Source organism: Tursiops truncatus, chromosome 1 (assembly GCF_011762595.2).
Source record: "Tursiops truncatus isolate mTurTru1 chromosome 1, mTurTru1.mat.Y, whole genome shotgun sequence".
In the NCBI taxonomy this organism is placed as follows: domain Eukaryota; kingdom Metazoa; phylum Chordata; class Mammalia; order Artiodactyla; family Delphinidae; genus Tursiops; species Tursiops truncatus.
In genome coordinates this window covers 138,990,807-139,013,109 of record NC_047034.1, presented here as the reverse complement: position 1 = coordinate 139,013,109, position 22,303 = coordinate 138,990,807, and the positions used below count along the sequence as shown (strand labels likewise).

The 22,303-nt window shown below is 44.0% G+C and overlaps 1 protein-coding gene across 4 annotated transcripts in view; it reads right to left on the bottom strand.

The window, feature by feature from the left end:
* Nucleotides 1–284: 284 nt before the first annotated feature.
* YIPF1 (Yip1 domain family member 1) overlaps nt 285–22,303 on the bottom strand; it is a 35,134-nt gene continuing 13,115 nt past the window's right edge. For 2 of the 4 annotated variants that reach the window (XM_019937760.3, XM_004312394.4), the window contains 5 exons: nt 18,996–19,112; nt 15,589–15,755; nt 15,046–15,228; nt 10,984–11,115; nt 285–840 (listed from right to left, as the gene is read on the bottom strand). In XM_019937760.3, coding sequence (XP_019793319.1) covers nt 11,026–11,115; nt 15,046–15,228; nt 15,589–15,755; nt 18,996–19,112 — 557 coding nt within the window. In that variant the 3' untranslated portion in view covers nt 285–840; nt 10,984–11,025. The remainder of the gene's footprint in view (nt 841–10,983; nt 11,116–15,045; nt 15,229–15,588; nt 15,756–18,995; nt 19,113–22,303) is intronic. The other 2 variants (XM_019937762.3, XM_019937761.3) reach the window with 2 other exon arrangements.

Below are 22,303 nucleotides of genomic sequence, written 5' to 3'. Positions count from 1 at the left end.
TCCCTTTCATGGTCTCTAGCCAGGAAGTCACACCACCTTAAAGAGGCACTCAAAGGGCACTAAAAGAATTTTCTAAAATCTGTATGTCAAAATAGGTTATAGGTAAGCATGTCCTTTAAACACACTGTTCCATGCTTAGAGGAAGAAAAATTCGGATGTCCATTTTAACCCCCGCACTCCAACAGCTAGCACATTAAATCAGACTCCCAGCAACCTCCGGCAGGCTGAAGATAAAACATCAAGGAAGAACCTGAGCTCAAAGTCACGACATGCAGACACAGACATTATTATTATTATTATTGTATTTTGTATTTATTTTGCAACCATTAGGTTCAGTTGCCCAGAGTCAGGTCACCAAAGACAAATTTTCAGCCTCCCAATGAATCCCAACCAAAGTTCATGCTGTTTGGCCACTTTAGGATGGCAAGGGGAGCAGAGGCTCACCTAGGTAATCTGTACACGAGCCAGAGAAAAGACACCCAAGTTAGGATGGATCCATTTCAGGGACTAAGGGTGTAGCTAACGTCAAGCACACCACGTGACCACGAGAGGCAAACGCAGGGCACTTGAGCAGCCTCACCCAGCCCCTCGTATTTCTCTCCAAACCAGGGCACAGTCACAATGACAAGTGACAGTGAGAGAGAAGAGCTGAATGACACGTCTCAACTCAACAACATTTAATTTTTGTTTGTTAAATAGGTGATTAGGCTTCAGTGTGGCACCCCCCAGATGTTGGGGGTTGGGGCCATTCCATCCGTTTTCCTGCGCTTTGGTCGTTCTGCTTTTCTGCAGTGGATGCCATGTCCGAAAGAACCATACTCCAAAACCCACTGAAGAGAACTGAAAAACAAAAAGAGTAACGTTCAAGATCAAGTTGCCCCCGTACAGAAAGGATTTAGAGATATAACTTCAACACCAGAAAAGTCTGCCTCCACCAGCTCCCTAAACCTACAGCCTTGAGCCCTGATTTATAGGCTCCACAGAAGACTTCCTGCTGCAGAGGAAATGACATTTTAAAAAGTTTTCCTCTATTTCTTTGGAAACCCAATGACTTTCTCTGATACACATCCCAAAGCTACCTTCAGCCACCCTCCTTTCTCTCTTCTTTGTGACTGATCTGTGTTTGGTGCTAGCGGAGGAAAGATAAAAGTAAATATCTTTTTACATAAAAAGACATAAAAAGATTTGGAAAGTGAGAGCTGTTTGTGGTTGCTGAAACATATGGTTATACAGGGGACAATGGCAGGATATGAGGCAGGACAAACAGATTAGGGATGGATCATGGCAATCCAGGGAGTTTGGGTTTTCTTTAGACAACAGGAGGCCAAAAAAAAGTTTTTAAGTAGAAGAGTGACGCAGTCAAAAGCACAATCAGATTTATAGATTTTCAAAGACCCCTATGGCTACATATAGGATGGATCAGAAGGAGGAGAAGAAGAGAGACAGAGAAACCCATCAAGCTCTTACCGTAGTCTAAATGTGAGATGATCAGGTCCTGAATGCTGGGTATGGTACTGATAGGACAGATTTGAGAAATATTTCAGAGGTAGCACAGACAAGTCTTGCTGACAGATAAGATGTGGAAGATAAGAGGGAGGAATCAACACTGATGCTGAGGTTTCTAGCTTGGGTGACCAGGTAGATTTCTTAATTCATCCAATGAATATTGTTGGAGGACTCACAAGCCAGGCACCAGATACGATGAATAAGGCAATCATGGTTCTAACTCTCAAGAAACTTACAGTCCAGCAAGGGAAACTACAGAGTAAACAAATACATAAAACGTTATTTATGTAATTACGATTATAAGGTACCATGAGAGGGTATGATAAAGAATCTAACCTAGTCTGAAATCAGGGGCGGTGTGGATGGTAGTGCCATTCACTGAGACAGGAAAATGAAAGAGGATCTGGTTGTTGGGGGGATGAGTTTAGTTTTGAACATAATGAATTTGAGGCATCTGTTGGTACACCTAGTTGAGGATTTGCAAGAGACGGGAACTTGGAAAAAGAGGCTAGAGATACGGTGAAATCCAGGGGAGATTAAGGAATGTGGCAGAGAGGGGTCCCTAATGCATGGCCTTCCCCCTAAGAGAATAAGCCAGGCCTCCCTGGCGACCTCATCGGGGGAAACATCACAATCAGTGTCAGCATTTAAGCATACCATGAAGGTGAGGCTGAGGCAGGGGAGATCTGCCTAAATCCACTGGCTCTAGAAAAGGGAAAAGTTGCCAACAAAATAGCTGTGAAAAGTGGTTGGAGAAGGGTGGATGCTGTAATTTGCTGGAGTGAAAGAACCTAAAGTCCTGATTGGCCTTCTGGTAAACATGGGCTCCGGTTTCTGAAATGCTAAGTAAAGGTAGGGACAAACCAGCCCACAGGGCAGGCACTAAAGATTTATTTTCGTAAATATGGAAAGATTTGGCCCACAATGTCACCATCAGCCAGGGCTCCCTCGCCACTTCCAGGCCTAAGACCTGGGTAAGGCCTCCCTGGCCACGTCTGGCTCCCCACCACGGTGGCCCCCTGTGGCATGCCCTACTCCCTTCCTGGCCCCATCCCTGCAAACAAGCCTGGACAGTATCACCATTGCCTGATCTGGGGTGTTCCAACCAGAAGTTCCCAAAGTCATGATTCTCTTTTTAACTCAGCAAGGTCTGCTAGTCTGTGTGATGCAGGAGATATAAAGTTGGGCTGTAAAATCTGGGAAGGTAAGAACCTATCTCCATTGTTCACCAGTAGCCCAGCACCTAGCACAGAGTAGGTCCTCAATGAATGAACAAGAGTTTCCAAATAGCTTGGCAAATGATCCCAGGAAAGTTTTGAGTGCCATATGGTATGTATATAACCCTTGCTTGTTCAAAATCAAGCTTTCCCCAAATGCCTGCTGAGTGCTGGGGCTATATCGGTAAATAAATCTCTGACCTCAAGGAACCCTCAGTCTATGAAGTTATGGTTCATAAGAAAATGGCCACAATAGAGAAGCATACAAAGAACTGTAGCAGAGCCCAGCGAAATAAGTAAGTAATATTACCTGGAGCAGTAAAGCAAAACTCCACCAAGGACAGAGTATCTGAAGTAGGCCCTGAAGGATAAATAGGAAGTTTCCAAGCAGACAAGGGAGGGAAAAGCATATTCCAGAACTTAAAAAAAAAATCTTGAAAGATTTTATTTATTTATTTTTTATTATTTATTTATTTTTTATGCTGCGCCTCACGGCTTGCGGGATCTTAGTTCCCCGACTAGGGATTGAACCTGGGCCATGGCAGTGAAAGTACAAAGTCCTAACTACTGGACCACTAGGGAATTCCCTTCAAAGATTTTAAAGTAACATTTCCAGTAGTTAGAGGTAGTTTGGTACTTTTACTACTAGATCCCTGTAAGTGCACAGTGGGATAAAACAAGTAAGTACTTATGTGATAGCCCAATTCGATCATTGATGGTGTCAGTGAGAAATGAGATCCTCAGTACAGGAGAAAGGAGATATGAATATAAGATACAAGCAGTTTAGTACTGTACTAAACAGGAATTGGAAGTATCAGTATGAACTCACAACATATGTTCTATCAAGCAAACAACAATCATATTATCCTAGCTCTGACACTGAAAAGGCCTGAAAACAATGACTAAGCCAGTTGCAGTGAGCACCACTAGCATCCAAATTGTGACCTGGAAATACTATTTCCCTGAATGGAACCAGGACTGGACTCCTTAGAGAAATGGCTCAGTCTGGGTCTGGGACAGGAAACGTCCAAAATGAGCCTAGAACATTTGGTCATAACAGATAACAAGGCAGTTACCAGAGACTCCTAGGGTCGTGCCGGCAGGACTCGGGGGCCAACTGAAGAGGCTCCCGGTGGCCAAATACAGGACAATTTGAGCATCAATAAGCATAGTATTTGCAATGGACTGAAACTAATTGGTCATTGCTGCAGATCCTAGTGAGCCAACTACTATTTTGAAAGGAGGTAAATAAAAAGAAAAAAATCATTTATCTTGCTTTTCTAATATAAACTGTATCACCGGAACCACACAGATGAAGGGAAATTTTTAGTAAAGAAGTATTCTAGTAAATAAATAAAGAAGGAAAGATAGAACTGAAATGTCATCATTTTGAAACCCATACTGAATTAATGGGTCTAGGCATTGTTTATTAATGGCTACTAATATCAAAAAGACAGAGAGATAATTAGACATTATGAGTTTATGGATGGAAGGGTTTTACGGCACATATCAAGTAATTTTGCAAAAAAAAATCAATCTGAATCTGATCAAACCTTTAGATACAACCAGCAATTCACAGAAAACAGAGGACAGAGCTATATGTTAAATGATACCATGGAGAAACAATCAGCAAAATCCAGACAGTGAAAAACTATAGGATAAATGATTTTTCAACAAATAAGTGGCAAAGGGAAAGAGAAAGATGGAGTAGGACTCTATAATTTAAAAGGCATTTAAGAGGTACAACACCCAATTGCAATATGAAACTCAAACACTGAAATGTATTGATATTAGTTATTTCTTTTTTTAATATTTATTTATTTTTTATTTTTTTATTTGGCTGCACTGGGTCTTAGTTGTGGCACGTGGGATCTTTTAGCTGCAGCATGTGGACTCTTAGTTGCGGCATGCGGACCCTTAGTTGTGGCACGCAAACTCTTAGCTGCGCCATGCAAACTCTTAGTTGCAGCACGTGAACTCTTAGTTGCAGCATGTATGCGGGATCTAGTTCCCCGACCAGGGATCGAACCTGGGCCCCCTGAATTGGGAGCATGGAGTCTTACCCACTGGTCCACCAGGGAAGCCCCAAGAGTTATTATTTCTTAAGATGTGATTATGGCACTATGGTTAGGTTTTGAAGAATAACTTTCTTTTTTTTTTAAAGGTTGTTTTAGCCTCTTATTTTAATTATTTATTTATTTTTGGCTATTCCTCATGGCTTGTGGGTATTTTTTTTTTTTTTCGGTATGCGGGCCTCTCACTGTTGGGGCCTCTCCCGTTGCAGAGCACAGGCTCCGGACGCGCAGGCTCAGCGGCCACGGCTGACGGGCCTAGCCGCTCCGCGGCATGTGGGATCTTCCCGGACCAGGGCACGAACCCATGTCCCCCGCATAGGCAGGCGGACTCTCAACCACTGCACCACCAGGGAAGCCCCCGGCTTGTGGGATCTTATTTCCCGACTGGGGATTGAACCCGGGCCCATGGCAGTGAAAGTGCAGAGTCCTAACCACTGGACCGCCAGGGAAGTCCCTGAAAAGAGTATCTTTTATAGATACAGAATTTAAGTGTTTATGGATGAAATAATAGGATGTTCTATATTTGCTTCCAAATAATACAGGGGAAAGAGGTAGGGAATATACGGGTATATGGATGAGACAAGACTGGCCATGAGTTGACAACTGTTGAAAGTGAGAGGGGAGGGGTACATAGGGATTCACTATACTATTCACTCTATACTTTTGTCTATGTTTAAAAGTTTCCACTAAATAAGTCAAATAAAAGAATAAAAAGTTATTGTGTTGACCCACTTACCATCCCAGGGTCTACCAATTTTCCTCAAAGAAAGGGAACAAAGAAGAAAACTGAAAAAGAAATAGCCGAGGAACTGAAAATGGATTCTCTGGGAAGGGACATTTCCCGACATGGTGTGGAAAAGAATAAGGGGCTGTAGAAAACAGTGTTAGCTATGGTGTGATATCATGCGGTTTGGACACTGTGTTAAAGGGGATTACAGCATTCATTGAGTTAAAGCTGATTTCAGAATAAAAGAACTGATGTGTATAAACCTAGTAAGAACATTTGAAGCTTTGGCTTATAAAATGAACTCTTGACATGAGTGAGTGAAAGGATAATTGCATATAAACCCTGTGTATCGAATCAGGAGGGTTTTAATTACAAAGGAGTCTCCTGAAGCCCTCTGCTCATCCCTTATTAAAGCCCTTATCACACTGCGGTATATTTACCTGCTGGCCGTCCTCCTCTGGACAGAGCCACTTGTCATTGCCCCTGGGAAGGTAGCCCCAATCTGAATACAGTCCTTCAGATACTCCATCCCTCAAGCCAAAGTAAGACTCCCTAGGTGCACCAGGGTCCTGGCTCAGAGAAGAACTGGCATTGGCCCTCAGGTGATAAGTTAATATAAAACAGAAAGAACGAAGGAAGGAAGGAAGGAAGGCAAGAAGAAAGCCAGATGTTCTTTATAATGTCTCAATGACTTATGTAGAGGTAGCTTCCCTGATTACAAGTAATTGGAGGCTCCCTCGTGATCCTGAAGTTCTAGGGAAAGAAGGGGTTAATGCTCTCCCAGTAATCCCTTCCAGGCTAAGCCCTCCACTGCACAGATTTCCATGAGGAAAGTTATCTGTGAGATTAGAAGTCATTCTTTTCCAGTGAAAGCTGGCAGTCCACAGCTTACAGTGGGAGGCACAGCCAGCTCATAAATCTGCAGCGCTCAGGGCTCTGGACAGCCCTCTCGTTGGCAAAGCGGCTGATGCTTCTGCCAGGGAGGCTCCGAAGAAACTGTTCATCACTATCTCATTTAGAGACTTGATACCCAAATGGAGACACTGACACCCAAGTTTATAGATCTGAGCAAAGCCCATAGGTACCAAATCTGTGTAAATCAGGATGGGAGGTCTGCAAGGGCCCTAAGGGCCAGGATCTTCCAAGATGCCAGCTTCTGACTCTCTGAAGGTGTATAGCACCTGGGACACTTGGTCTGGAGACTTCATAACCAAAATGTATGAAAGGAACTGTATGTATGAAGTCTCAGCCCAGGAGCAGGCTGAGAGAGCCCCTCTCCAGGTTGATGTCAGGTATTCTGAGGCAAGGCAGAGAGCCAGGCAGCTGTGGCCACTGTGTCCTCCACCTCTGTCCCTCTGCAGCTGAGCTCAGGTTTTCTTGTTCTAGGTGATGTGAGCCCACAGCGCATCACTGTGTCTCAATGAACAGCCTACGTCTTCACTTTCCCAAAAGCCACGGGAAGTTGACTACTCTTTTCAGAAAAACGGGTAACTAACTGCTTTCTGCTCACGCAAGACCCCCTCTGTGAAGCCTTCCCCCAGGCCAAATGAGTCAGTGTTTCTGTGCTCCCACAGTGCCCATCAGCTCACAACTTGGCCATGCACTTCTCACACAGCCTGGCCCACCGCCTGGTCCTTATCTGGTGAGCTGTTTTACCCATGGACCAAGGCGCCTTGAGGCAGACTCTATCTGATTTTGCAGGTCCCCAGTGCCCAGCTCACAGAGGCCACAAAGTGGCCTCAAATAAACATTGAGTGAGGAAGTAAATTATGATCCAGGACTCAGTGAGCCAAGGCACTTCTGGTAAAAGCCCACATCCTGACTCTTGCCTGAATCTTACAAAGTCACCTCCACCCACGCTATTAACGAAGCACTCGCCCTGTCTGTGCTAGGCGGGTATTAGGCCAAGGCCGGGGAGTCCAAGTGAAATAAGAGTCCCTTCCCCATGGACCTCAGATGAAGATCCATCCTGCTCTGGGGCCTTCTCTGCTAACAGTCAATGGAGTCCGTTTGCAGGATGAGCTGGACAAATGTGCAGACAATTCAACAGTAATGCAGACACCCTACCACGCGCTCATTCTAAGGCAGTGGGCTCCGAAAACAAGCCACTGAGGCAGGGGAAGCAAAATATTAGAACTTCTATAATATTTATTTTTCATCAAAAAATAAGGAATTAAGCTTTAATAGTTACTATATGGGTTGACAACAGTCTTTGTAAATGCTTCAACTATAAACGTGTCACTGAAGGTGTGTGCTTGTGGCAGAGAGACTCTAAGATGGCCTCCATGATGTATATGTACAGCAAATCATCACAATGTGCTCTTTAAATATCTTACCATTCTGTCAGTTCATCCTCCATAAAGCTAAAAATTTAAATTAAATTAAATTAAATTAAAAAATAAAAATGGCCTCCAATGATCCGGTATTTATGCCCTGATGTGTCCTGTCCCCTGGAGTGTGGGCAAGACTTGCGACTTGCCTCTAATCCAAAGAATACGGCAAAGGTGATGGATGTCATTTCTGTGATTACGTTACATAGACGGTAACTTGCATCTTCCTAAGAGTCTCTGTTGATTATCTCCATTTGTGGCTTTGATGAAGTAAAAGTCCTCATATGGAGGGGCCTATGTGGCAAGGAACTGAGGGCAGCCTCCAGCTGATCAGCAGCAAGGAGGCCATTGGTCTGGCAGGCCACAAGGAACTGAATCCTGCCAAGAGCTATGTGAGCTCGGAAGAAGATCCTTCCCCAGCCCAGTTTTCAGCCGAGACCCCGGCGCAGGCAACACTTTTGAGTGCAGCCTTGTGAGAGTACTAAGCAAGGAGAAGGAGAAGGAGAGAACTAAGCAAAGCTACGCCCGGATTCCTGACTCACAGAGACAGTGAGATAATGAATGTGTGTTTTTTGAGCTGCTAGGTTTGTGGCAATATTGTTAGGCAGAAATAGATAATACAGTCCTCAAATTCTTAACTGACAGGTTGTGCAATCAAAGTAGTGTGGAGACCTCTAGATTAGCAAAGTAGGCGTTCCCCGCCCCCCAAAAGAGCCAAAGGTCAGCAGGGGAGCCTGCAAGTTTTCATGGTAAAAAGAACATCAGCCTAAAAAGTGGGAAAGTGGAAAAAACCTCAGGAATTGGTTCCCGAAGACCTGGGTTTGATTCCCAGCTCTGCCTCTAAGAGAGGGGTGATCTTGGTCAACTCAGACTTACTAAAGCCCAGCTTCCCTCATCCATATAATGGGGGACAACAAGGCTGGTAAGAGCGGCCAATGAGAGTGATCTGGACAGTGTTTTGTAACATAGAATGTGATATACACGTTAGTTTGCTACCAAACCTGGCCTTGGGCAGGGCACTGTCCTCTCTTGGCCTCAGCTTCCTTATTGTAAAAAGAAGAGGGAAGCACATCCCATCTCCAAGGGCTCTGACCTTCTTTGATTCTAGCATCACCTATAATGTGAAGAGAGGAAGCGGGGAAATCAGGCTCTGACATTTACAGTGGTTTCCCAGTCACGCCATTGGCCAGGATGACTGTCGCACCAACAAGGCAACCGGAGAGGCCTCTGTTTGACCAATCGCATCTTGTCACCTTGCAGGGTCGGCAACCTAAATTCCTCAACTAAGAGGGAAAATCTCCATTTGTTTTACAAAAAGGAAATAAAGGGTGACGGTAAAGTGAGTAAGAACCACCAAGTTTCCGCACAGATGACTAACCCCTTTCAGAGGGACCGCAGCTTGATTCTGTTACTGAGCACCAACTATGTGCCAGGAGCTTTTATAAACACGATCTCTACTTTCACGACAATCTTGTAATATAATACACACACATACCTCACCTCATTGTTCTTCACTTTATTGCACTTTGCAGATATTGTTGTTTTTTACACATTGAAGGTTTGTGGCAGCTCCACATTGAGCGAGTCTATTGGCACCAGTTTCCCAAGAGCATTCATCTCTGTGTCACATTTTGGTAATTCTTGAAATATTTCAAACTTTTTCATTATTATCCTATTTGTTATGGGGATCTCTGATCAGTGATCTCTGATGTCACTACTACTAGGACTCAAAGAGGGCTCAGGTGATGGTTAGCATTTTTTTAAGCAATGAAGTATTGATACTTTCTAATTAAGGTATGTGCATTGCTTTTCTAGACATAATACTGTTGCATACTTAATAGGCTACAGCATAGTGTAAATATAACTTGTATATGCACTAGGAAACCAGAAAATTCATGTGACTTGCTTTACTGCAATACTCACTTTACTGTGGCGGTCTGGAACCGAACCCACAATATCTCCGAGGTATGCCTGTAGACTGTATCATCTTCATTTCATAGTAAGTTAGCTGAGGCTCAGAGAGAGTCAGCCCCTTGCCCCAGGCACACTGCTAGTACATGGTAGGGCAGGGATTTTCATTCTGTTTGACTCTAAAGGCCCTGGTCATTGCACCACACCCTGTTGCTCTGGGAGACAGCAGCTTGGGCAGAAAGGTCAGCCCATGATTACAACATAGAGTAAAGGTTTTGGCCCACAGTGAGATCATGTGCAGAGTGTGGCTTCATTCATTCATTCCACAAACATTTACTGAGCACCCACTGTATATACCACGTCATGTGGTGGGCAATGAAGAAACAGAGAAATACCCATTCCTTGTTCTTATGGGGAGACACCCTAGTACATGGAGGACAAATGGATGAATAAATGCGTGAACAAATGGATAAGCAGATGGACACACTGACAGTGAGTGACTGGTGTTTCGAGCACCACTAATAAAGTGATGTATAATATAGGGTGTAATGGGTTCACAGGTAAATGATGACTGTTGGAAGGGAAGGAACATTTCAGACAACTGGATCAGCAGGTGCAAAGGTAGGATGTGTTCTGGAGATGGCAAGCAGCTCAGCATGGCTGCAGGCTCAGAACACAGAGGAGGTGGAACGGGGAGGCGAGAACCAGTCATGGAGGAACAGGGTCTTTTTCCTGTACTCTGACCCTCTGAGCTAACCACCAACAGTGGAATCATCAAAGAGGCCCAAGAACAAACTGGGCGTGAGAACTGGTAAGCTTCGGAGAACTGCATGAGTAATTCAAGAGCGGTCACACTCAGGGTCTGAGGCCAGCCTGAGAAGTCACAGAGAAACTGGAGGAAACCACTAGACTGTAATCAAATGGAACAAATCCATGCTGTGCTGCTGGGAAGGGGACAGGGAGTAGAGGAGAGGGGATGCTGGGGCCAAAAGGCAGGAATTCCTCTTACAGAAGAATCTGAGAGCTCGTGTTTTCCAAATGTATAAAGCCAGATGAGTCTACTTCCCAACTGAAGCCTCAGCAAGAGGGACACACACAGGGACATGCGTGTGCACACACAGCACACTGAATCATGCAGACAGACAGAAGGGCCTGGCCCTCTCAGCGCTTCATGCTAACAGCAGCAGGACTGAGGCCCCTGCCCATTTTTACTGTACCTCATAGCGAGAAGACGAAACGATGATCGCTCACTTTCCCCTTTAGCTGGACTTGGCTGCTGCAACTGTTTGGTTTGGAGCAGCTGTGCTTGTTGGGAGATGGTCCATCTCCGGTGCATCAAAAAAGTAGGCCTGCAGGAAAAGGAGACCCATGAGGGTGGTTAACAAATAATGGTCCAGGTGCGTGTCCTAGACTCCACGCTGACAGTACCTCTGGGCTCCCTACATCTCCCCCACTGCACTGGTCATCACTGAACTGTCTCTGTTTCTGCCTCTTACTCGACTGAGACTGCCTTTTTAAACTTTGCTACCATTTATTAAGCACTTGCTACCTATGACTTAATCTTCATAACAACTCGGTGAGGTTGTTATCACTACCCTCATCTGACAGAGGAAGAAACTGAGGCTCAGAGAGGCTGCCATTCGATTAGGTGCACGTGGCAGCAAGTGGTGCAGCCAGGACTCAATGCTTGGTCTTTCCGACTGCAAAGCTCAAGCTTAATCACCACAGTCTCTCCTCCAGAGACCGTGTCCTTCTTGTCTCTGCGTCACCAGCCCCTCACACAGGGCCGGGCACACCGTGTCAACAATCAATACTTAATGAACTGAACCAAGGTAGACTGCTGCCAAACCAGTCGGCTCCCCGTAAAGACCTTTCAAAGAAAGTGCTAGGCAGGCTTCACCTCTTAATTCTTCAACTTGGAAATGAAAGGTTTGATAAGGGCTTCCACTCACCATCTACAATTTAACTATCAAAAATCAGAAGGAGGTGGAAAACGGAAAAACATCAGGGAGGATCTTCCCACCTGTTTCGGGGTCTGAGAAGCCTAACGTGAGCCCGGGAAAATACCAATCTCACTAGCCCTGAACTCGGGTTGTTCGAAGGACAGGTGAACCCGTTAGTAAATCAGGGACCACTGCCTGCGCATGACTCGCCCCTGGAGCCGGGGCCTCAGGAAGGTAAAAAAGATAAAAAGCCACCAAGTCAAGAGCCATCTCACCAGCTCTGCTCTCTATCAGCCAGAAGGGGGCGCCAACACAACACGCTGGAGTTTCCCCCAACATAATTCCTATTTCGAGTTAAGTTTTCAACAATCCATTTCAAAAAGTTCCTAGCTGCAGACTCCCTCTAGTTTGCCACATCCCCTGGGCAATTCTAGTAGTTTTAAAAGCCTTCCTCCCCAAGGCCCCTTCCAGCAGCTGTTTTCCGAGGAAGGAGAAGAATGGTCCCTAACCCGAGCAGGGGCAGGGGCCATGCTACTAGCGTTGGGCCCCTCCAGTTATCTTGCATGTGCACTGAGCCAAGACGCCCCCAGGATGCAAGAACAACAACTACCTTCCAGGTTCCTGGAGGAAACCCTCACCAGATGGAATAAGCCAGGAAGCCCAGCTTCTAAACCTGGCTCTGCTAGGAACTCGCACTATGACTTTGCACAAGTCTTATCTGTTAAATGAAAGGATTGGAAAAAATAATCCACGAAAATAAAAATAATTAATTCCACAAACACTAGGGCACAGACCCTCTACTCGGAGCAGTACCACCTCAAACATAGGTTTGTGCATCTCCAAACACACCAGCCAAGGATGCAACCTCTAGTGCCTCCTTAGTCTCCCTGCCAGGTGTGTTCCAGGACCAACTTAGAGATCGTGTACAAGTACAAGCACCGAGGGACCCACAGCAGGTGCAGGTGCTGGGCTGTCATATGCTTCACTGCACTAAGGTGAAAACACCAATTCGTGTTCCCCAGGGGACAGTGAGAAGGCCAAGCTGTCTGGTTCAGCCAGTGCCCCTCAGCTCAAGTAACTCCCCTGTCATTTCCTCTCCCTGCCTTTGCAGTGATAGTAATTGTACATATCATTCATCCTTGTGGTAACATCTTTTACTTCTTTTTCTAAGTGAGGAGGTGGGGGTCCAGAGGGGTGAACTAATAAGCAAAAAAGCAGGTAGTGATGGAGTTGAGACAACAAAACCCCAGACCCAGTGGGCCCCTGGCTAAACAAATGGTTCCCTTCCTCGAGGAAAGAAAACTGTGCCTCCCGTCCAAGAAGCGGTCCTACACCTGCAATTAGCTACCTGCTCCACCATCCAATCTGCCCCGCTCCCCTGAGTCTCTTAAAACTGAACAGGGCAATGTCTTTTCTCCTGCCTCCTTCTCTCCTCCAACTTCTCAACCGTGTGTGCATGTGTAAGAAGTTCAGGAGAGAGATGGGAAGATGCCAGGGAGGGGCACCAATGAAAGGGCACTGTCCCTAGAGTTGTGGCCTGGGACCGCTCTTACTGGGGCACTCGGAGGAACAGGCAGCAGAGTGGCCCTGGCAGTTTCTGATGACACAGGGCTCGTTTAATAACTTCTTTACATCTGAAGGAACTATCACAGCATATGAAGCGCTTTCACAGCCATTTCACTGAGTCTCACAAAAGCCCATGAAATATGAATCTCCCTGACAGATGAGGAAACCCAGGTTCTGAGTTCTGAGAGCCTAGGCTCTCAATGCTAAGCAGCATTGAGTGCTCTTTCTACTTCATTATGATGCTCTCTTTTAGAAAGTTCCTGAGTAGCAAGATGGGCAGGTAAACCCTAACTTCAGTGTCATTTACCCCAAAAGGGAGGAGTAGGCATAGGAGGTAAAAGATCCCGGCCACAGGTACCAAATTAAACGTGTTGATAACAACAACACCTCCCTGCTCCATAGCCCCATCTGCCTTGCGCCTCTCTACTCTTTACACAACAGAACACGGCAATGCCTTTCTCCTGCCTCCTTCCCCTCACCAACTTCTTAACAAGGTACATAACACACACACACACACACACACACACACACACACACACACACACACTCACTCAAAATTCAAAAGAGAGATGGGAAGACACCAGTGAGAGGCATTACAGCGAGAGAGTTAGTCACAGTGCAAAGCACATTCTTCCTCAGCAGACAGGAAGGTCACAGCAGCATTTCTAGGCATCAGCCCAGAGATGCCAAGTGCCAGACATTAACAGTGTCACTCTGCTGTCTCAAGGGGTTAAAGTTTAGGCATATGTAAAATGCATGTCAACCAAGAACTCGGCACTTTTTATGAGACTTGTTCAATGATAAAGTATTGGGATCTTATTCAAGCACTTAATGAGACCATGGTTGTCTACAGAAAATATTCAAGATCAAACAGTGCCAAAGAAATCTTTACTCCTGCAAAGCCTGACCAAGGGTCTGGCCATGTGCTATGTGAACATCTTCCTGTGGGCAGCCATGACCTTAACATTCTTGGATTTGGAATTTTTAAAAAACCTATACCAGTCCTTGTTAAGGCCCTGGGCAGCAAGTTTTACACACAGTGTGTACAGAAATTACAAAGAACATGTCTCCTTAGGATCAAAGGAAAGGGATCTAATTTATGGGTATTTATGGGACAAATTCCATGTTAAGTGCTTTATATGTATTATTTTATTTTATCCTCAGAACAACCCTCTGTGACAAGAACTATTATACCCACGTTGCAGATTAAGAAATTCAGATTCAGAGAAGTTAGGTTCCCTGCCCAAGCTCATACAGCCAGTGAGTGACACAGCTGGTCTTCAATCTGGGCCTGACTCAAAAGCACATGGTTTCCCTAAAAAGATACCTAAACACATTAATTCAAACATTGTTTTACATGTTGTTCATCTTAAAGATAACTTTTTCCTATTTTGACTTCATTCTCGAGCTTTCTACCTGTGAAATGCTGAATTTCAAAACTCTTTCTGAGTCTGTGCAGAAAACCAGTAAAAGCATCCAGAGGTGGAACCCCCGCCCCCCGGACCCTCCGCTCCCCAGCTCTATATGTAGACACTCAGCCACCCCTACTTCCTCTGGCCAGACACCAAATCTCAACCAAACTTCAGAAGTTAGGTGAAGTCAGAGATTATAATCAAATTCTCATGACTATTATTTCTCATCTAGGACAGTCTATTTAAAACGATATTTATTTCATGGAGCCAATTTTTAAAGAACCGTGGTGCCTAACAGTTTGAGGTCTTAGCATTTGCATCGAAAGCGCACCGGAAGAGCATCGGAATGAGACCATACCAGGCAGCCCACAGAAAGCAGCATGTGAAGCAACACAATCGTCACAATTGTGGCCAATGCGATGCGTCGGTTGTCCTCACGAACTGCTGGCCAAAATGTCATTGCCAAGACAGAGCCTGAGATGCCCAGGGCAATCATAACTAGAATCCAGCGGACCACTTTCTGGGGGATGATCCACAGTATCTGAAAGAAAAGGAGGGCGGGGAGGGCTTGGGGGAGGCATTCAGCGAGGCATTTGTTCGTTCCAGGCGCACGTGTTCATAAAGGCCCAGGAGCCTGTCAGCAGCTGGGCCTTCACTGCCACTCGGGTTTCCCAGAACAGCCCAGAGAAACGCCACCAGCGTGCAGACTGAGGGGAGCGCTTTCCTAACAAAGGGCTCAAGATCCAGGGAAAGCACTTGGCTCCCCGGCCTCCATTCCCACTAAACTTCTAAATTCAAGGGGTATTTTTCAGATGCACATCAGTGTTAGGCTAGAAATGATGATGCTGGTTGAATTTTCCACTAAGAACAGGGCCTCACTCAGAATCAGTGTGGTACTTACCGCTGTGGGGATATAAATGAAGAGTGAATATCCGTAGACGCACACAATCTCCAAAAATGAATAGGAAACGATGTTCATAACTTTACTGTTTCTCCACACAAGGAAACCCCAGAGTGCAAGAGGAACCAGCCAGGCGTAGGCATAGATGATTGTGGCTGCGATGGACACTGAGGGTGAGAGGACACAAGTTTTAATTGCACCATGCCTTTAATGCACTGTCATGGCACTTCCGGTACCTGCTGGACTTCCTTCCTGCAGGAGTGTCCACCTGCCTCACTGGACCAGGGGATGGTGTCTTACTGGTCTCAACCCCTGGGCCTGGCACGGTACCCAACAAGCAGTAGGTGCTCTATAAATGTGCTGAATCCATGCCCCTTTAGCATTTGTGTTTGCGGTGATGACCAGTAGTCTTTCCTATGGTTTCTATAATTCACTTAATTACTAACAACTAATAGTATTAAACAACTGAATTATGCAACTGAAATACTTCCGAGGGCCACACTGCAAGTGTTTAAATACACAGAGCATTTCAATCAAATACAAGTCAACTATCCCCTTGGAAGAACACATCTTCCTTCCTAATATAACAAGAGCTGACACTGATTTCTTTAGCAAATTTACGAAAATGACCTGGGTTCAGATTAACTTGTTCTACGTGCTACTTAGAGTTCCTTCTGTCTCTGAAATAGGGAGTTCCAGCTCACTGATGAATTGCTTGGAATAGTCTCCAGTTCCACTTTCTTCTTTAAATAATTCGGTCTCTGTGGTGGAAATGCTACTTAGCGGCTCCTCAGAGGAACAATGCTCAGTGTATTACTTACTGTCCCTCCCTCCCCCTCCTCTAGCAGCACGCCCTAGAGGATTCGTCCTCCCTCTTCCGGAGTGGAGGATCATAAAGGGCTCAGTCCGCAACACCAGCCCTTCCCAGATGAAAGTCACCAGGTAATCCACTGAACGCTCTTGGCAAGAACAAAGGCACTCCTAGCAACTACAGTCAGACTCTGGGTAAGATATGTGATTGTCTAAAACATTTTCAGCTCCCAGAGCAGTTTTTTTCACACGGGGAACTCCAGCATTAAGCCAAATGTAATTCTGCTGATATACTGCCTTTTTCTTGAATAACTAAAGGGAGGGGAAGGGAATTGCTACAGTGACTACAGCTGTCCACTGGGTGTCAGGCATTACACTGAGTGCTTTACTGAGAGGTAACGTTGTTCAACAGTCAGAGCTACAGACTGTATACGCAGACTCTCATCCTAGCTCTGCCACTTACAGCTGAGTAGACCTGGGTCGTGAGTTACTTAACCTTCCTGCCTCCCATCTGTAAAATGGGAATAATAATAGTACACCACCTTATAAGATTATTAGGAGAATTCAATGAGTAAAAACACGTATATTTAGAACACTGATTGATAAATAATAAATGCCCAATCAAGAATAAGCTTTTTATATTGTTAACTTGTATATAAACACATTATTTCATATAATCTATATCTTTATTTTAGAGATGAGGAAACAGGATCAGAGAGCTAAGTGGTTTGGTTAGGGTCAAATAATTAATAAGTGGTAGAAGCGGGACATGACCTTGGATGTGTGACTTATAATCTTTACATAAAATGGAAAAATATTTATTGATCGAGTCAATGACTATCTTACTGGCACATACATCCCATGACTCCCACTGGGATGCCCGGCCAAACACGATAAGAACAGACAAGGACCCCTGACCCCTGACCCCTGCCCTCCCCGCTCCCCCCACAGCTTCCACACCCTCAGGCAGGGTGATTCACTCCTCTTCTCTGTCAATATACCTCTACAGACTCCTGATATAGAAATTAACACATACCATTTGTTACAGCAATATCCATTTACCTGTTTTTCTTTACTTAACCACTGAGCTACTTGAAGGCATATTGATAGTTCATGGATAACATTTATTGAGTTAAACTTAAACCAAGGTTACTTGACAAATGGAGTTGGGACTGAATCCAGGTCTGACTCCATAATGGAGGAGAGAAGAAGGGAAAATGGGCATCGAGGGTAGAGGGGACGAAAGGAAGGCTACATGGACACACACAGGTAAATACATTTCTCTACAGACACACAGATATGTGTACATACATATATAGCAATAGTTAATTTTACTGAACTCTTTTTGTACAAGGCACTATTCTAACCTCTTTACATACATCACTTCTTTATTCTTACAATAGCGCTATAATATAGGTATTCTTATTCCCATTTCACTGATAAGGAATCTGAAGCCAAGAGAGATGAAATCATTTGCCCAGCAAGGTAGAAGCTAGTGAATGGTGGAGCTGGAGCCTGAAGCCGATGGCCTGGTTCCCGAGCCCATGCTCTTATACAGCCTTTCAACAGGAGAGCAGGCCAGAAGGGACGGAGGGAGGGAAGGAGAGAATGGAGAAAGTGGCACAGGTCAATCTCCTGCAGAGCCAAACACCTCCAACCTGGGTGGCTGACATCTGCAAATCCCTCAAAGCTGTTTGGTTTTTTTCCCCCAGCTATCCAATACTGCCACAAGAAAGGACGTTTTAAACTAAGCACGTCATCCACAAGCCCATCACTAGGACACGTTCACTTCTGCATTCTCCCTCCTGGGCCCTGACCATTTGTAAACTTCTCTTTAACAAAGCTGCTAACAGCACTGGCCTAAGTTTGTTTTTTTATTTTGTGTGTGGTACACGGGCCTCTCACTGTTGTGGTCTCTCCCGTTGCGGAGCACAGGCTCCGGACACGCAGGCTCAGCGGCCATGGCTCACGGGCCCAGCCGCTCTGCGGCATGTGGGATCTTCCCAGACCGGGGCACGAACCCGTGTCCCCTGCATCGGCAGGCGGACTCTCAACCACTGTGCCACCAGGGAAGCCCCCGGCCTAAGTGTGGATTATGAGTTTTCCATGTTGCTCTAAGTGCTTCATAATTAATGGCTACAGACCCAGCTAGCTGAGTCATCATGCCTTAAATAACAATGCCCCTATTGTTTCCAACATTTGGATAATACAAATAATGCTACAGTGGAGACTTTCACGCACACTGCTTTTTACTTATTTTGTACATTTTTCTTTGGATAAATTCCGATTGCTATGGGGCCTTGCCTTCCAGTATTCCAAAAGAGTATATGGATTCACAATATTGAATATACTTAATGCCACTGAACCATACACTCAAAAATGGTTAAAATGGTACATTGTAGGTTATATATATTTTACCACAATAGAAAATAAAAAGACTATGTGGATCTATATAGACGGATGATTAATTTTGAGCCCTTAAAGACAGAAAAAAAGGGCTGCAGGACCTACAGACAGGGGTCTAAGAGCTCAGTGGGTAGAAGGAACTCACGGTTACCAGCTAACAGCATTTCAAATGAGTCAAGCTATTCACCAACCTTTTCGGAATTCGGGCACATAATGGTATGTCTTCCTTCCCAGATGGATTAAGAAGTTGGAAAGATTCCCACTAATTGCTATGGCAAAGACCAATGTGGCACATATCCAAAAGGGGCCTGCAAAGCAAACCAGAAAATTCAGACAAGAAAATGAAGAACCAGCTTTTAGGCTCTCACAAAATAATTTCTTATCTCCCTCACCCTATTCATGTGAGGTGAATATGAATTTTAGATGGAATCTAAAGGGAAGGGAAAATGAATTTTAGATGGAATCGGTACTCGTTTAGTGGGGATTTTCTTTTTTAAAAGGTCAAACATGCAACTCAGTAATTAGCTGCCTTAAAGACAAGGGGGATTGAAATGCACAGACCAAAACACCTTCCATGAATAAAGACACTGATTTGCTTATAGTTTCTTGTATTGGAGGATCATCAAAAAAAATTTATGGACATTTTGTTAAACCTTCACCATCAGGATACAGGAAGCAAAGGTTACTTCCTTTACATAAGTACCAAATGTTAATGCCAGAGAAAAATATTTTAAATCAGACAGGTCCTTTGTTGTCTAAATGGAAGAGTAGGGCAAGCAGAACACTTTAGGAAAGGGTTCATTTAATCTAACAAATCACCGTGTATGTGTGTCTTTATTTTTTCTTTTTTTTTAATCAAAAAGTAATACATGCACATAGTTCAGTGTTCAAAAGGCACAAAAAGGGAATATAGAGAAAAGTAAAATTCCTTTCCTCTCTGTTTCCTAGCTATGCATTTTGCTTCCACAGAGCTCACCACTGTAACCAGTTTCTGGTGAATCCTGCCAGAGATTCCTATACACATATAAGCAAATGCATATTTGTGTGTGTGTGTGTGTGCACGCGCTTTATACAAACGCTAACAAGCATATGTATTTCCACCTTATTATGTTCTGGAGATTCTACTATAGCTATTCATAAAAATCAGCTAATTCTTTTTTAGTGATTATAAAAAATTCCGCTAAGTGGATGAGTGTACCATGCTTTGTAAATCCCTTTCATTATTTCGCTTGATTTCATGAACACCATCCTTGTTTCTCCCCATCTAGAAAAAGGACTATTAGAACAAATACAATTTTTAAATTTAGAGATTTTAATAAATTTTATGAATTTCAATTTCACTAATATTCTGCAATATCTTTTGGGATAACTGCAGGCACCTTGACATATAAAATTAAGAAAATTATTGTGTTGGGGGAGATGACTAGCAGAAACGCATGAGCGCTTTTCGAAGTCAAGTTGCTTCCTTAAGGTGGGAAAGGGAGCGCAAGCACTTGGCTGGGAGGCTCCAAAGAGCCACCAACATCAGCTTCCCAAGGAGTGCCATTTACTCACTAGCCTGCAGGCGCCCTGATGTAGCCAAGGATTAGATCCTGTTCACTGTATTATTCTGAGTGACTAACACATAAAATATTTAACAACAACAACAAAAAACCCCTACAACCAACAACAATAATTTAAAAATCCCCAAAAGCTTTAGTGAACAAATGAACAAAACTGACGTGCTGTTGATGGGCTGAGACCATCAAAGCATGCGACCACAAGTGGTCAAAATATTATAGTACCCATAACTAGAAAGCAGAGACTATCGGATCCTGTCAGCCATTATTTACTAAATACTTACTATCCTCTGGGCCCTGGGCTGGTGCTGGGGACACAGTGATGTGTGACAGACACAGTTGCTGCCTCTGGTGCACTCAGGCACACAGGAAGCTTGGCCTCTAGAGAAACACAACCACCTGCTTGGCCTCTAGAGAAACACAACCACCAGGCCTGCCACAATGCTTCATTCTGTCTTCTTTCTTCCTCGTTCCTGCCAAATTCCTACTCTAATTATGGGGCGGGGTGGAGTGGGAGGGAGCATTAATTTAGTTTTTATTGTGCATTTTATGTTATAAAATATTTCTAACATACAGAAAAGCCCAAAAATGATAAAACAAACAGTGGTATACCCATCATGCCTCTTTTTCAAATCTTTCTAATGCTGTCATACTACTTATATCCTTCTACAACATGCTTTTTTTTAAATTGACTATCGTTCTGAGATGTATCCATGTTGATGCTTATAGATCACATTCATTTCTAAAACCTACAAAATTCCGTATATGAACACACCATAATTTACTGATCCATGCTCCTGCGATGAATATTTTGGTCATTTCTAAATATTTGCTATTACAAGCAATGCTGAGGTAATGAATAATAATATTCTTCAACATGCCTTCTTGTATATATGCGAGTTTCTCTAAGACTATTTATCTAGGAGTAGAGCTGCTAAGTTGTAGGGTATGAGCATCTTCAAACTGCTCCAATTTGTGGCACCAGTTACATACCCACCCACATTATACAAAAGTTCCCCTTGCTCCACATTCTTGGCAATAGTTGGTATCAATGTTTATGAAAAGCTGACTTAGAGTAGGTCATTCCTCTGTTCAGACCCTTCGATGGCATCTCACTCAAGCAAAAGCCAAAGTCTTCACTTGCTTACAAGACCCTACATGATATGCCCCTCCACACTGTCCCTCTGACCTCAGCCACTAGACACCCTTGTTCACTTTGGCCCAGTCACACTAGACTCTTCACTATTCTTTGAGCACATGAGGCAAGTTCCTGCCCCAGGGCCTTTGCACGTGCTGAGCTGTTTCAAATGCTCTTCCCTGAGATATCTATATGTATTGCTCCCAATTCCTTCAGGCATTTACTCAATAAATTTAAAAAGTTTTTAAATTTCAAATCCACCCACCTACACAAACATTTACTGTCTTTCTTCTCTGCTTTTAAATGTTCACCTTAGCATTTATCACTAGCACACTATGTATTGATATTTTACCTGTTTTCTTTGTCTATTGTTAAACTTAGATTATAAACTCCCTCAGGGCAGGGATTTTTGTGTGTTATTTACTACTGTACCTCCAGTGCCTAGAAGAGTAAGTGTTCCGTGTTTGTTGAATTAATTGAACGAATGAATGAAGACAAGCCAATCTGTATGCTTCCTAAAATAATGGACATAAATAATATCCTGTTTTTTATTTCAGGTAGGGATAACTATCTTTTCCTATATTTATTGGCCATTTGGGTTTCCTTTTCTGTGAATTGCTCATTTTCCCCCAGAACTTATACTTGGTTTTATTCTCATAACCGGTAGGTATCCTACATGTACACTTGCTTTGCATCCTTTGTGGGTTATGTGCATTGAAATATTATCTCTGGTCTGTGGTTTATTTATTTTTTACCTTGCTTATGGTTTATTTTGTGGTGTAGAAATTTTTATTTATGTTTT